The sequence below is a fragment of the Anas platyrhynchos genome, chromosome 11, assembly GCF_047663525.1.
Source record: "Anas platyrhynchos isolate ZD024472 breed Pekin duck chromosome 11, IASCAAS_PekinDuck_T2T, whole genome shotgun sequence".
Lineage (NCBI taxonomy): Eukaryota > Metazoa > Chordata > Aves > Anseriformes > Anatidae > Anas > Anas platyrhynchos.
The window spans coordinates 7185217-7201487 of NC_092597.1; the positions used below are offsets into that span (position 1 = coordinate 7185217).

At 38.6% G+C, this 16271-nt stretch overlaps 1 protein-coding gene across 7 annotated transcripts in view; it reads left to right on the forward strand.

Moving 5' to 3' along the window:
- Positions 1 to 16271, forward strand: part of TCF12 (transcription factor 12) — a 158713-nt gene that overhangs the window by 79132 nt on the left and 63310 nt on the right. For all 7 annotated transcript variants that reach the window (XM_038184788.2, XM_038184791.2, XM_038184785.2 and 4 more), the window contains exon 7: positions 11090 to 11154. In XM_038184788.2, the coding sequence (XP_038040716.1) occupies positions 11090 to 11154 (65 nt within the window). The remainder of the gene's footprint in view (positions 1 to 11089; positions 11155 to 16271) is intronic.

The following is a 16271-nucleotide window of genomic DNA, read 5'->3' on the forward strand; positions in this document are numbered from 1 at the left end:
TAATTCATTAAGGAGTGTTGCTACAGCCTTTCTGCCACTTAATAGCTCTCACTGTTACATACTTTTGCAGACCATGGTTGGGGTGGGTTGTGGGGGAGTCTTTTCCTCTTGAGAGGAGGAAATGCCTCTAGCTTAGAGCTCCCGTTGCTTTATTTGTGTAACGGTGGGGATGCTTTCCATGGGACCCTGCGTCTCTTGCAGTGCCCGTGACAGGCTCCTGCCCCACATGGGGATGGCAGGCTGGGAAGGCAGGTGGGGCCACTGCATTGGCTGAGGACGCCCCCATGCCTGCTCCTTCCTCTCTTTGGGAAGTTCTCTTTGCCATATTTCAATATTACAGGTGGAAATTTTGCCCAATTTCTTGTCCTTGAACACACAATGCTGTGACCAGGACTCTGTTTCCTTGCTTGAGGAGGGTACATTACCATTGTGTTTTATGGCAAAAATGGAAAAGGATTTTGGTCTGTAAGTTTTTAAAGCAATTAGTTTCTGTTTTAAATAAAATAGCACTTCCCTTGAGTTGTAAAATGGTTGTTATTGATATGTTACATTGAATTTTTTTTAGAAGTACCTTCAGTAGACTTAATGAGATGACACATCCTATTTTCCTGCCAGATTTCTCTAATCAGTCGTCAGTCCACCAGTATTCTCAGAAGTGGATAGTTTAAATTATATGAGCTGTCCCTGCTGAATTTAGTTCATTCATATATTTCTAAGTACGTAAGTGCTTAATTGCTTTACTGAATTGGTGCCTAAAAATACTTCTAATAAGTATGGAGAATTGTTTAGCTCCTGTTTTCAACATGGTTTTTAGAATCAAACAACTGTGATTGAGTCAAGGTTTGTGCTACACGGTGTGAGAAGATGAGTCACAATGTACTTCAGCTAAATCTACAGCGGATGAAGAGCTGTATGATGTGGGGTAGGATTAGATTTTTAGCTCATAGGAGTCTTCTCCAAAGAAGCAGACTGTCTCCTCATGGTGTCCTTCATTCTGAAGATGTGTGTGCACTTCAGAGCTCCTGTAGGGGAAAGCAGCAGGACTGAAGGCTGAGCTCTGTTCCCAGTTGCTGAACTGCCAGGTGACTTGTTCCATTTACCAGATTTAGAATGGTCCCCTCAATATTTTTATTCAGCATTTCACTTGAAGCAAGTAAGTTTGAATTGCAATAGTGGGAGTTTTGTCATTCTTAGGCGCTAAAAATTCCCTTATTACTTTAGGGGCAACAGCTCCTGTTACCCAAGGTTTTGATACTTTGTTCAGTAATTTGGAAAACTTCACATTAGTATCACTACTCGCAGAACTGAATAACTCCTCGTTTCAATACAGAACACCAGCAGGGTTTGAAATGTTTGAGGTTGGCAAGAAAGGGCTTGTCTGTAAAACAATGAAATTGCGTTGGGGAAATACGGTGCCTCTGTTCACTAGAGGCAGGCTGAGGTACACGGCGAGCCGTTGCGAGCTGCAGCTGCATTTACCATCAAACACAAAGTTGGTGCCGATGAGTGTTTTGTTTTTAGTGTCATGGAAACTGTGAGCCAAAGAATGGATATTCTATTCATCTGGGAAAATAGCAGCTCGCTGCATAAAACATCAGTTGCTTCCAAAGCAGTTCTTAAAATAGACTTTGTGAATATAACCCTAAAAGTAAAAGTGCAACAATTTAAGTGACCTCAGTACTACTTCAGTTTTGTATTAGAATACACATGTGAATTAACTTAATGTAGAAGTAGTGAGAGTTGTAAAATATAATTGTAGCGTGGAATGCCTCTCAGTCCATGTTTCACTGTGCAATTTTTAATCTGAAAATGGAGAGGCCTACATGTATCGTAACAGTTGTAGTCCTGTCTGTTGCCTTTCCTTTTCAGATGGCTTGCTCTGAGCACAATAGTTTAGGTCGTTATTCAGCGTCATTTGCCGTTCCACACAGCATAGCAAAAATGACCAAACTTGCTGCAGAGAACGGATATTTGAGAGCTCTCAAGGCAGAAAAGGAGCACGGAGCTGCCAGTTGGTACAGTTCAATACACAGTCTGCTTTAATCCACCGCTGCGTTTGCAGTCAGTATGAGTAAGTTGTATGAGGTAATGAAGGAAGAAAATTAATTCAGTTCAATTGGAAGTCTTAAAATTAGTTTGGTTTGCTTACGTTGTATTGTTGAGGAAAAATTAAGTATGGGATTTTGAGGTAAAGAGAAAGTAATACAGGAACAAAAGTATAAAGTTGTTGTCTGGGAGGGGGCTGAGAACAGGAATTGGAGGAGAAGTAATTTGACTTGAGTGAGAGGACACTGGAAGGATTTGCCTGTTGCAGGATTTCAGAATCAAGGGTTACTGCAAGGCCCATTTCAGTGTCTAGCGAAGCCAGTGGGAATCCTTCTTGCTGACTTCTTTACTTTGTTGTTTTAATACTAGAATGCTTGCTTTGGAGGATCATCCTGGTCTATGTGATGTCTTTGAATCTAGGTATTTAAAGAAACCATGGTGGAAAGTGCTGTGCTGAAGGCAACAGTTCTGTAGATTTCAGCGAAGAGAAGGTGATCACAGCAACCATAAAATCACAGAATCATTCAGATTGAAAGGGGGCTCAGCAGGGCTCCAGATCCTTGTCCTGCTCAAAGCACGGTCAAGTTTGAGGTCAGATCAGGTTCCTCAGGGCTTTTTTCAGTCATGCCTTGAAATCCTGTAAGGGTGGAGGATGCACAGCACCTCCGAGTTTATAGCAAGCCTGAACTGCTCCTTGTTTCCATTTGTGTGGATTTTCTTGTCCTCCCAGCACTGTACTTCAGTGAAGGAGCTGTCTGCCTGTCTTCGAAGCTCCTAGTTAGGTATGGAGGCCGTTGCTATCAGGTCTCTCTGATACCATTTCTTCTGCAGGTGAAGCAAGCCCTGCCTAAAGATACTGTTACCACATGTTCCTAACCCCAAGTTAACCATTTGAGCTTTCCTGTTCAATGCCTGGGCAGATTCCCCGTGGGATTTGTGAAAGCTGGTGTGCCTGGTGAAGGCTTCTGAGGCTTGCCAACAGGAAGGATTAGGGAAATGCTGGAACATGGCAACTTCCTGCAGGCACCCTCTTCCCCAAGGTATATCTACCTAGAAAACAGGAGGCTGGAGGCCCATGGCTCTGTCCTGTGGGTGTCTTTTTGCACTTGGCTGAGTAGAAAGGCACCTTGCTTCCTACAGTGCAGTTCAGAACACTCTGTATCAGTCTTCAGTTGTTTTATTCTGCCAACCACCTCTGAATTTACAGGAACTCATTTAAAACATCAAGATAAACAAAACAAACAAACCAAAAAAAAAACCAACCATGTGCACACACCCTGACACATACCCCCGAAACATCACCACTAAATACGAAGACGAGTTCTGAGTCATGCTCAAGTCACTGAGAAATATTTAGTGATGGTTCTCTGTTCACAATTGTATTCTAAAGCCTTGTCTGGTGCCTGACTGTTAATCCCATAATGTATTATTATTTTAAAATAATAATGTCTTTATTGAGTCGTTTTTTTTTGGTAAAAATATTTTAGTGTATCAAGTCAGGTACTTTACAAAAATCTGCTGTGTATGAAGTTGTATTCTTTAGTACTTTGAGCAGCACACCAAGTTCCTTGGTGTTTTTAAGTAGGGGACTTGCTTTACCTTGGCTATGTCTGGACCTGGGATATTATTGTTAACATTTCTTCAGGCACATTCCCACGAGTGTTATGATATCTAATGGAAATGTTTTTTTTCTTTCTCTATCAAGAATGCTACTTGTCTCACCTCCAAAAATAAACAGTGAGCACATGTTTTCCTTCAACTGTTTGATACGATTTCAAACAGTCTTTGTTCCTCCTATTTTAACAGATAATTTGCTTTGTGGTGCCTGAAGAACTTGTTCTCGTGAAATAGTAGTACTGGGGAAAGAGTTGGATTTCTTAAGAAAACTGCATGTGATTTTAGCATGAGTGCTTTGTTGTTGTTTTTCTGCCCTTCTTTTTTTGTTTGTTTTAGTTTGGTTTGCAATCCAGCAGCTGCTCTTAATCTGGAGACCACGGTCTAGGAATACCCAATTTATAAACCTCTGTGATTGGATTGGATTTATTGCTTGTGATGGGTGAAGCATTGATAAGTTGTGCAAGTCATCCAAATAAGTACTTTCAAAACTTTTGTACAACAGTGTGCTACTGTATGTGTTTGCCCCGTGTCGTATGGAAGACAGTTATAAATGCTTACTGTGTTTGTGCATGTGTTTATGGAGAGAGAATGGGGGGAGAGAAAATCTTCGTTGACAAAGCTAATTTGTCAAGTTTAATGAGAATGAATAGATCTTGGATGTGAGAGGAACTGTAGGTACCTCCAGAAGTAACTTTTACATTTAAAAAAAAAAAAACAAAAATAAAAGGAAATCTAGCAATTGGTAGCATGTAGTGTTACCAAAATCTTTTAATCAATAACAAGTGTAGCATTCTGTTGTGAAGTGTGGGTTCTCTATTAATTCCCAATTAAAAATAAATAAATAAAAATATATATACATATACATGTTTAAGTCCTCTTCACTTTAGACTTAAGAACCTACCTGATGTTCAAAGTCACTGATGGAACCTGATTATTTTTTTTTCCATACCAGGAGAGAAGGGAATGTGTTTCAAGTTAGCTGTAGGTGGTAACTTTGGTTGGTGCCTGAGAACTTTAAATCCTTAGGAATGAGATGAAGACAGCAAAGGGAGAAGTACTTCAGTAGACAGCATGCAGGTGTTTGGATATTCTGGAATACATGGGGTGGCAGATGAGGTGGGTACAAAACACCTTCCTGTCACTTCTGGGAAACGTGTGTGTATTCACGCGCGTACACCATTTGGTTATGGTCTTCTAGGTATCGTACGTTCCCAGTTTCCTGAATTTTGAGTAAAATTTTAGCATTTTAGCGCAGTAATGGTTAGTGTGTTTCTCCCACTGGATGATATGTCTATGAATTTACAGGTTAATAGAGCGGTAACATTATTTAAGATAAGGCTTAGGGTAAGTCTAGTCATGGAGAATTGAAAGTAGATACATGTATGTTGAACAGCTATTTGAGAATTATTTGGTTCACAGATAGCACGCGTGCTCAGGGGAGAAGAAGAAAGCTCTTTCTTCGTTTAAGAGGTTTATACCCCTCCTTTTCCCCCTTGTCTTCAGTTACTCATGTGTATCTTCTTGCCAGACTTCGGTCCCTTACAGCATTGCAAAGATTTGATTTGTTATTTAGGACAGCGTCGGCCTCGTGAGTGGGGGGGATAGGAGTGGTGCTGAGGAAGGAGCCTGCATACATCAGCCACTGATGGGACAAACCTTCTCAGTTTGACACGAGCATATGAATTACTAGTTCACAGGGTCAGTCCAAATACCATGTGTGATTTAGTCTACCTTTAGCTCCTGTGTATTTGAAGTACATATGAGCGTTAATAAATTGTTTTTGTAGCATAAGATCTGTGCAGTACTTTTCAGACTGACAAAGTATTCCATCTTCTCTTAGAAGTACTTACAAATCAATGGGATAAAAGTGTCAAAGGCATGTCTTTGTGCAGCAGGTTCTTTAATGCCACTTCACACACTGACATTATTTCTTTTTAAATTATTGCATTAAAGAAGTTGTGAGAAATCCCTTGGTTTCTGTGCTTAATGCCTCAAGTACCCAGACGTATTGCCTGGTCAGTTCAATCAGTACAGTTCTTACAGTGAAAGACATCTGCAAATGCCCTCACAATTTTAAGTATAAAAACGTCTGAACTTTTCTAATCCTTGGAAAGCACAGGGAAAAAAATGCTTTTTTCCAAATGGTCCTTTCCAAATGTCAATGAAAGCAGTAATTTAGTTTTTGCTATCTAAAGCGTTGTTCCTGAATTCCAGCTGTTACAGTGGGAAGTTGACTCCAGGTAACTCCAGCTTCAGATTCTCTTTGTACTTTGCATCATGTAGGTATAAAAATATTTGCTCCAAATACGACAAGATAGTAATAGAACTGCATAATACAAGGATAAAGCTGTCTTACAAAAGAAAATGTATGGCATGGAGAATCACAGGAAACTTCTGGCAGATATGAGACTGGGCATGTAAATCGAATAAATCTCACTGCAAACCATAATCTTTTACTTCTTGTGGAATGTTACAGTTGTTCTGTAGGATCACGGACCTTCAAAATTTTGAGCAAAGAAAGAAGGAAGGGGCAAATCTAGTATTAAAAACAAGCTTTGCTAAACCCTATCACGTCCCTTCTGGGAAACTTGGTTTCAGAAGGTGTTACAGCAAGGAGAAAAGGGGGGAAAAATCTAAAACATATGTTTCCCCTAGTTCAAGTCTGATAAGCATGCAATTTGCTTATCCGTTGTTCTGAAACATGTAGACTGACAGTCTTACCATTACCTGTATAGCCTGCAATGCTAATCAGCACTTTGGCATGGCATTCCTGGCTAAAAATGTTCGTACTTTTCCTCTGATCTGCTACTTTATTACGAGAGTTTCCAGTGAAGTGATTTTGTTACACATGAAAGGCTTATTAATCTTAACTCCCAATACAAAAACTTTGAACATTTTCAGGCAATTGATGTTTTGTAGGTTTACTTTATGAAAAGCTAAGACAGCATGGATGTGTTTGCCAAGAGTTCAAGGATTATTGATTGGGAAGTTGCTTCCAGTCACAAGAAGCCTGAGTTAAGATGGAGCGTGTGATGAGATAAAGGCTGGGTTAGGAAAGTGATTACAAGCGGGGACCTGCTAATCACTGACCTCTGCAGGGATCCTGTAGTTTATCACTAATCTCACTAGCACTTGGCATTTTCCTGTGTTGCTGCTTCATTGTTCATAGCCGAGTGAGTAATTTGGCTTGGGATGAACAGGAGGAGGGTGCTGCTAGTCCAGCAGCTGCACTTGTTGGCACTGCCTTGTTAAACATCTTCAGTGTCGCCAGCAGCGTGCTTGGCACACGTTAGCCAATAACACTTGAACAAATTGTTGTGACGAGAATAGGAGGTCATTTGTTGTAAGCACCTTCTTCAAATTGCGTTGCTTCAGATCTGTTTCGTTTCTGTGAGCTTCGGTCACAAGCATTGTGAGGGAAAAAAAGCCTGTAATCCTGGTGTATGGATGTGGAATATGTACTTTTAAAATACTAGGGAAAAGATTGTAGATGGAATATAGATATTAGAAGTGTAAAATCCTCTAAGAATGCGGAGGCCTGTAGAAAATGAAGAAATGATTCCTCCAGTGCTGGGGGAAATGTCCAGATATCACAGAATCACAGAATTTCTATGTAGTAGTAATTTTTGGCTGCAAGTGTCAGTCATTCTTACCTCTAAGAAGAAGGCAGGAAACAAAACTTCAGGAGTGAGGCTGTTTTTGTGCTTTTTTTAAAATCAAATTTGATCACCTTAATGAAATAATTCTTGAGTCAGAATTTTATTTAATGCTAAAAAAAATAATAAAATTCAAAAACTGTATCTGTACTGTAGCAGCAAGGATGGTATTCTGTATATTTTTCATACTTCATTTACATTTTGTGATGAGTTGGGAATAATATGAAGTGTGGAAACTGTATTTAAATATTGTGTTGAACATTTTTCTTACGTCATCCATATGCACCTGCCAGTACAGTTCCTGCAATTTCCTGCTTGTTGTGGATCTGAATACGAAAAATGATTTGAATGTGTTAATTCTGTGGGTAACAAAGACACTCAGTTACTGGGCAGGGAGGTGGGGGAATGCACTGTAAAAATGGATTTCTGAGTCTCCCAACACCAACTTGGTAGCATTTTAGCCACGTGGGAATTTTTTAAGATTCAAGGTAGTGAATGATAACGATGAAATTCTTTTGGGTGTTTGAAAAGCTGGCCTTCTCTTTATCCTTGCAACCAGGAAGCTGTTGCCAACATAGACCTGAGACATGCGGGCATGTGTTTGTGTGAAATACTTCAGTGCAGAAACAAAAACATGCACCCGATAGGGGGAGATCCTCCGAGGTATTGAGAATATTCTGTTAGAAAGTGGCTTTGGGCAGGCTGTCTGCTGGGCCAGTTAAGTGTGATCAGTGATGAAATGAGGAAGAAGCGTGTGTTAAAATTTGTTTCAGAAATCACTGAAAACTTGTTCTCTGTGCAAGGTGGGTACGTGCTTCTTGCCTGACAAGTGGAGCAGCTGCCAGCTGTGGTCAGTGTGGCATTCATTTCGTACTGGATGGCAGACGTGGCTTCATTTAAAAAACGTTGGCGCTTTACATGCTGCTGAGCAAATCCGTTCTTGTGAAGTGCACAGCTCTGTAGTCTCTAACGGGTTAATTCTGTGTGAATCGAAGTAATTTTTTGCAGAGTTATGTTCTGTCATCCTCTCGTAAACCAAGCATTATCTAGAAACAGTGGGTGAATGCCGTTTCGCTACTGGCAGGCATTTATAGCACATTCACTCGGAGCAGCCCTCAGCTGAGTTAATGTAGTGCTGTCTGCAGTTGACTGTCACTTTGCATCTTGCTGTTTCAGTTCATTCGGTGTTAAGAGTATTTAGGCTGCACAGCTGTTCCACGGATAGATTTATGGTGGACTGCAGCTCCTTCTGCAGTATTCAAAAGCCGTATGAAGTTGTGAGCATAGCGTATTTAAACAGGAGAAAAACAATTATTTACTAAATGCCTATTAATGCTGGAATTGGTACCAAATGTGTCAAGGTTTTAAGTTGATAAAGTTTAGGAGATGTGTGGTTATAATGCTTAGTGGGATTTTCTTGATTTAGTTTCTTTTAAATCTGTAGTTGCTGGTCTGTAAGCCTGTTAGGTAGCAATTAGGTCATGGAAGTTTGGGTTGTTGAAAATTTACTAGAAAAAAATAAAAAGGCGAATGGATGCCAAGTTACTGAAAGAGTCAAATGATTTGTGAGCTGACCTGGGCAGATTAAGACTTGTGTATGTAACCAACTCAATTATTTTGAGTTGGTTATATATACAGACAGCTCAACAGTGTCTGTATAATTCAAATCTGGATGGAAAGCAAACCTCTGGCATACAGAGCCCACGTGTATGTAACCTGGTGACAAGTGAAGCGGTGCTGCCTTGTAAGAAAGGCAGAGCTTTCGCTTCTGCAATGATGGCACAGAACTGCTGCAGGCTGGAGTTGTACCTGAGTGCTTGTACTGGGCGTCTGCTTGGGATACAGTCTTGTACTCGATCCTAGGTTGCTTTCCAAACTCATAATTGAAAAGGTTAGCTGCTGGAGCACAGGTTAAATGTTAACTTGCTCTAGCAGTAATTCTTGATAAATATTTAGGCAGCGCAGCATCAGGGAGCCTTGATATCTCTGGATTATTTCTTAGAACCAAACTGATCATAGCTAGGGGTATTAGAGGCAGCTTCTTTATTTAGAATGGAACTACCAAACTTTTGAAGTGGTAAAATTGAAATAACACGATTTTGGGTGTTCTTATCTAGCAATTTCTGGCTTGTTATGCAAATGATAATTTAAATCATTTTTTTTCTAATCTCTGAAATTGACTCTTGTACAAATACTTGCTTTAAAACCTGCCTGGAATACTGCATACTGCAGTCGAAGTTGTTTATCATGTGATATAAGATTCTCATTTTCTGGAAAGAAAATGCTGAGTTCGGTTAATCTAAACAGCATGATTCATGCTACTCATATAATTTCGCATGCTAGGTATTTTATTTGCTTGGTGCCCGGTAGTTAGAGGCAAATTGCTGCAGCAGAAAAATGTTCACTTTTTCCTTCCCTTTGTTCCAGCAGTACTGCCGTGTTTTCCAGCAAGCTGTTGTTGACCAGGCCACCTGTAGTTAGCGAGATCAGAGTCCTGCAGAGATGTTGCTCTAAGAGCGCCAAATTCACTTACCCAAGCTGTACTTTTTAAGCAAACAGTAAACAGTAAACTTTAGTATTCCCACTTATGAAGTGGCAGGAATTTTTGGCAATAAGATAGAAAATCCGGAAAAGAAAATGAGGCCCTGTTCCAGAAGTGCAAATGCAGTAGGATGGAGCTATTTACCACTGAAGTGGACGTGTCTAAGAAAGGCTGCTTGCTCTTCTTAGGAGGAGAGGACTGGACAGCATACATAGCCATATATCCATATCCAGGAAAAGGCAATTCCTCCTTGGCTAAGATGGCATTTGTTTTGAAATCTTTCAAATATTTTGCAGCTTTGAATAGATAGGTAGCATGGTTTATTAATGCTTGCCTTTGGGTAATATGCTGGGGGGGTTCTTAGGTTCAGTGTCATAATTGAGGGCGTTCCATGCAGTTGCTATTTTCTATTACATGCATATTTGATGACTGCCTGATTCCTGACATGATTGAGTGGAGAGGTTTTTTTTAAAAAAAAAAAAAAAGTGAGGATGGATAAAGCTGTGAGCTCTGCTGGAGAGCTTTCACACTGTACTTGAATATACAAACATTTCAGTTTGGTGGCCCAACCAACAAATACAGCATAAGTAGTTTTTCCAAATTGGCATACATATTACTAATGTTTTATAATCTAGCAACATCTGAGGGCCGCTACAAATTTCATTTACATATGATGAGATCTTTGAGGATTTAAGGGGTTATGAGTATTGAGAGCTCAATGATTCAACTATGGTTTAAGTTTAGCGTGTGTTTTTTCATTCTGAACTTGGTTTTGTTCCTTTTTCTTGTGCCTATGTATTTTTTAAATTTTATTGCTTAGGTTATGTATCACCTAAGATGGTACTGTCTGTGTGTTAGTTCTGTGAAGGAAGGAGAAGTGTCTAAAAGTGTTCCAACCTTTGCTCATTGATATTGGAAGTAAAGTTGTATTGAGCCTCTGCCCTTATTATTTCAACACAGTGATGGGGTATCTTAGCAACAACCAAAAAATTGCAGTAGTTTGTTCTTACTGATTGGCTGTGTAAGAAATGGAATCTGCTAAGTATGTCGTCTACTACAGTAGTGCTGTTTGTGATAAGCACAGATCTAGAAGCCTACTTGTATTCATGTAACTTAATTTTTGTAACATTACTCTGCTAGCAGATTTTCTAGAATATACATTTATACATTTTATGTATGCACAATCAACTTTAAAAAGATTCTAATTTCACATGTCTTTCTTTTATAGGAAAAGCCTCAGATAGAGGTCCATTTCCACTGTATGGTAGAGATACGGGGTTACCAGGCTGTCAAGTAAGTATGGTGGTGATTGAAAGCAAATGGAATAATTTCAATTAAAGTTCAGATTACCAGATGTAAGCAAGAACATGTTCCATGAATTGCAGAATGAGTTCTCTGGGTTCTGTGTTGTCCAATTATCTTGTACGTATATGCATACACTTAGAGGAGATTGTCTTGCTGTGTAAAAGTGGAACTATTTCTGTATCCATGAGAGTGAAATCCCATGTTTTTAATAAGAGAGATTTTTGAAAGTGACAGTGTTTTTAACAGCTGTTGCTCTCCTGATTCTTAACATCATAGTGTCAGAACATGGTGGTGGTAGAGATAATTCATCTCAAAGAGAAGAATTGGCACTGTATCTTGTCACGATCAAGTCGGTAATGCACTAATGACATTAATTCAACCAGTCTTCCTTGTTGAAACAAAGAATTGTTTATGGAATAAATACAAGAATGAGACTTACTTTAAAATAAATGCATTTGTAAATCTGAGGAGTTCTGGAGATGCATCCAAATGTGTTGTCTGATAGAAATGTTTAACAGGAGCCTATCTTTTTTGGTGGTCTCTCTGACAGAGGCTCATCTGTAAGCTCTCTTTGGATACAGAGGAGTAAGCTGCAAAGACTACCATTTTGCCAGGAGGGACAACAAATCAGTTGCATAAGAGAGACTCACTGTTTGTTTATTTATTTACTTATTTATTTATTTATTGCTTTTATTTCTTTAACTTTTGGGGGGAGGGAGCAGGAATGTCATTAAGTTGACTATTTTTGAATAATTGTTCATGTTTCATTTTAATTTCAGTTTGTATTACTACTATTATTTTTCTGAATAAAAGAGGTATTTCTCACCTGTGAATGATAAATCTACTGATATAGGAGAGACTAGAAACTTCCATTTACACTTCCATTTCCATATCCAAGCAGTAATAGAAAGAGTTCCTATTTCAGTTGCATGGACCTGTGAAGAGCAGACAAGAGAAGAGTAAGAAAACCATGCTATTTCCTCTGCTGCTTGCTTCCGAGTAGGATACTTGCTGCAATGCAGTGAGAGAGCAGATTTTGTGCTTGAACCGTGGGAATCACGAGGAAGATATCACTACTGAGAGTTATTTTCAAGTATCTTGGGGAGTGCATCCAGAAGTTGGTGTTCAGAATTAGCAGTTTGAAAATCTCTGCCTTGCCTTTTTTTTTTTTTTTTTGTGGTTGTTGTTGGTTTGGTTTTAAATTTCACCTGAACAGATTTCTGTGCGTCAGTAGACTTTGAAGTACGAGATAGTTGAGCTTAGACACATCTACCAGGCTCATTGTCCCAGACTGCCAAGAAAAGGAGAATATAAGTGTATTTTAGACTTCACTGTCATCATGAATTTAACTGATTTGGGTGCTGTTGGCAATAAAATTATGCAGATAATGTTTTCCTCCTAAATTATTTTGACGTAGTGGAGGATTACAATCAGTTCTGCCTTGACAAGTTAGACCCTTGTCTGGTTGTTTTCCAGCACATTATGAAGAGACAGGAGGAAGTTTGTCATGGGCTTGGACTAGGAATAAGAACAGAATGTTCTGGAGGGGTAGAGCTTACACACTGTCCACCAGGGATCAGTGCTCCTTCTGAGTCGTGGTTTCTTCTGTGTTGCTTCCAGCTCTTCCCTGTGTCTTCCAGGCAACTGCTCTCCTAAGCAAGAAGTGGCTTTCCAATATGCAATTTGCATTTTTGCTGCTGGTATAGACCATGTCTTTCTGACTGAAATGACTGGATGGCTTACTTTTTGATCTTTTTGTTTCTCAAAAAACACAGTCACTGAATATAGTCCACTAGGGAGCTGTGTTACTCCTACCGGAGCTGGTGTGCATCTTTTAAGGAAAACTGTTGGGCTTTCAATTTTTAACACTTAAGTTATCCAATGTAATAACAATTTGTGGTTTTGATATGGTTGTTAAATTAGGAAAACTTTCTTCTGACTCTGAGTCATCAACCAATGTCTTTGATAACATCATTCTTCTGGAAGATGAAACAGGATTTGAATTTGCCATTTCGTTTTCAAGTCTCTCCACTGATAGTTTGGGACGTGTGAATGGGCAGCACCATGTGGTAATGCAGGTCCTGACACAGCTTCCCCTATTAAGGAATGATCATCCTCACAGCTGTTGTAGCTGTGACAAACCAAGACCCCTTTGCAACTATATAGGTGAGCTTTCAGTATCAAGAAGTCACAAAAAGTGGTGTAGTTTGAGTTAGGACATGACATTATTGCCAATCTAGACAGTGAAATATTGTATTAATGTTATTAGCGTTGTTCAAATAACTCCATATGTATTATTCTTAAACGTAATGTTTTAAACTTGACATAAGTTTGGAAGCAAACTCATTTCCACATTACTCCTTCATTAAGTTCATGTTCTGTATTACAAAGCAGATTTATGTTAACTTTGCATAAAATTCTCTTTTGATTTGTGGTAATGAGTGTAATTTCTGTTGTTTAGGTTCTCACTGAGGAAAGTGCTTCTATATCTACTAATTGCTTATATTTAGCACCATTTAATATATTTTTTATATGTAGTTATTTCAAAGTCAAAATCTTACACATTTGTTTCTATTAACATCAATTTTATTTCTGTTTATTACTTTGATATGCTCCCTACTATTTCTGCTCCTGCAGTTTATTCTTAAACATTCTTAGTATATGGGAAAATGTCATTGTAGGTAAATGTCACTTGGTTTTATATTTAGGATCATGGAAATGTAGGTGGAATTAACTTTCAATTCAATTTTAATTCAATTTGAAATTAGTTCAATTTCATCGTACCAGTCATACCTGGCTGCTTGAAATCATTTGCTAACTAGGAAGTGTTAGGATTTCTGTTTTATACATATATATATATGTATGTATAGTCTCAACAAGAAAGTTGATTGGTTTTTCAGTACTTTGGCGGTAGGAGCTTAAGTTTGATCAATTTTCAGTGTAGCTTAGAAATTGAAACAACTTAGGCACTTCCAGAAGTTTTGATGTGAAATCAAATATATAGAAAGTGTTTTCATGAAACTTCTGCTGCCAAATAAGGGTGCTACTGTTATAACAGTAGTGAGGATGTGAATATGGCTAACTGAAAAATATTGTATCAGACAGGGAGTACATACTTGCAAAATGTATTTCCATCAGGTGTTTTAAACAAATGAAAAAGAAACATCCCTGGATAGCATTTTACACTGGACCCATTCATGCAAGTAACACTGTAGAGTAAGGAGTTTTATTTGTCTTAAGCTATGTTTATGCAATTTAGTGTGTTTAATGGTTAATGGTGTATGTCTGTGTCCTACATTATAACTTGTGCTTGTCTGGGGCTTTGCCATCAGGTTCTGAATTCTCTTTCTTGTTTGCCTTCATTTGTACCTTACCGCATGCTCTCTCCTTCTGCCAGGTCACCCCTACATCCTGCACCTTTCCAACTAGTACTACTTCTGTTTGGTTTCCCTCTGATGATTCATAGCATGTGTGCACGTTAAACGGATGGGTAACATGATGAATTAAGGCTTACACAGACGTTGTTTAGATGAAGGTTAAAAATGTGTACTTGCACCAAGAATTGACAGCTTTTAGAAGAGATATAAAGGCCGTGTTTTGCTACCAGAATGAAATGTGTGCTATGTGACTTGACGCAACATCTATATTTGTGTCTGAATTGGAGGCTGGAGGCTCGTTGGTGGTTTTTGCATGCAATTCCACCGTTTCTGCTGGCTGTATAATTGAAGATTTGCGAAGGGCATCCTTAACAAATGTTAAACTGGTTATAGATTAACTTTTCAGAAAGCTGCTTTTATAAAGAGGGTTTTCTTTGCTATGTAACTACAATACTGAACACTGTAGCTTATGTAAAAGGAATGAGATTAGACTTTAGATCTTGAACACATGACTGTGTTTACAGTATCATCCAAAAGTTCTCCAGCTGTCATTGCACTTTGCTTTGACAGCTCTGATCCGTAAGGATGCCAAGAATCTGCGTAATATTTTAAATGAAAATGATGTAAATGGGGAATACTTGGGTAACTGTTAGACTAACTTTTCTAATAGCTTTTGTGAAGATCACAGTAACAAACCATCCTCATGAGCCTGATGTCTCGCAGTTCCCAGCCAAATTGGCAGACTCCTTTAACCCAGCAGTGGCTGGTCTTCTGTGCTGGATGGGTTTCTCCCTCTTGCCACTGACTGTAGCGGAGGTGTAAGGAGATGGGCATCACTAGGCTGAAGAGAGTAAATTGTTTGTGACTTCCCCTTAATGTTCTATTTAATTCTAAAAAATCATGCATAAGAAGTAGACATTATAGATTTTTGAACATGTGCAAATAACACGTTTTCAGTTCCTTCATGGTAATTTCAAGTCCACGTAGTATCCAATGCGAGAGAAAATGGAATGCTAAATAGGGTAGATGTTAGGAGCCCAGGAGGCAGCATTCACCTGTTTTTGTTTGAAGCGTATCTTCTTCGTAGACAAATTTACACTACTGTGTATATTTTATATGATGATAGGACACTTTAAATGTTATAAAACTCACTTAGAAAACTTAATTGACAATAAACCTGTAAATTATGTGACTGCTAGAAGGAGTTGTGGATTATACTTGCCTTAAATGTACTTCACTTAATATATGTAAAATTATATACATAATACTACATGAAATGTGTACTGCTCTATAGTCTATGAAATACACATACACTACCATATATTTCATGCAATGTGAAATATAGAGTACTATGTAAAGAGTATATGAAGTATTTATGTTATGGTGTATATTATAAACGTATTTAATTCAGTAGTAGCAGATAGCTTTTTAACTCATTTCTGGCTGTTACTATTATTGTAAGTTTTGTGTCTATTGGTAATAAATAGGGCTACTTTAGAATCTTTGTTTTTGCATGAATAATAATAATAAAAAAAAAAAGGTCCATCAGTGTTTCCAGTAATATTGCTGCACCGTTTTCCCTTCAGTAGCCATCAGCTCTGCTGTTCCTGTGAGGCTGCTGCGAGGTGACTCATTTAGCAACGTATTATTGCATCACTGGAACATGATGTAAGGCACATCAAGCATTATTAAATTAGCCTGAATTTTGCAGGATGACAGTAACTTTTT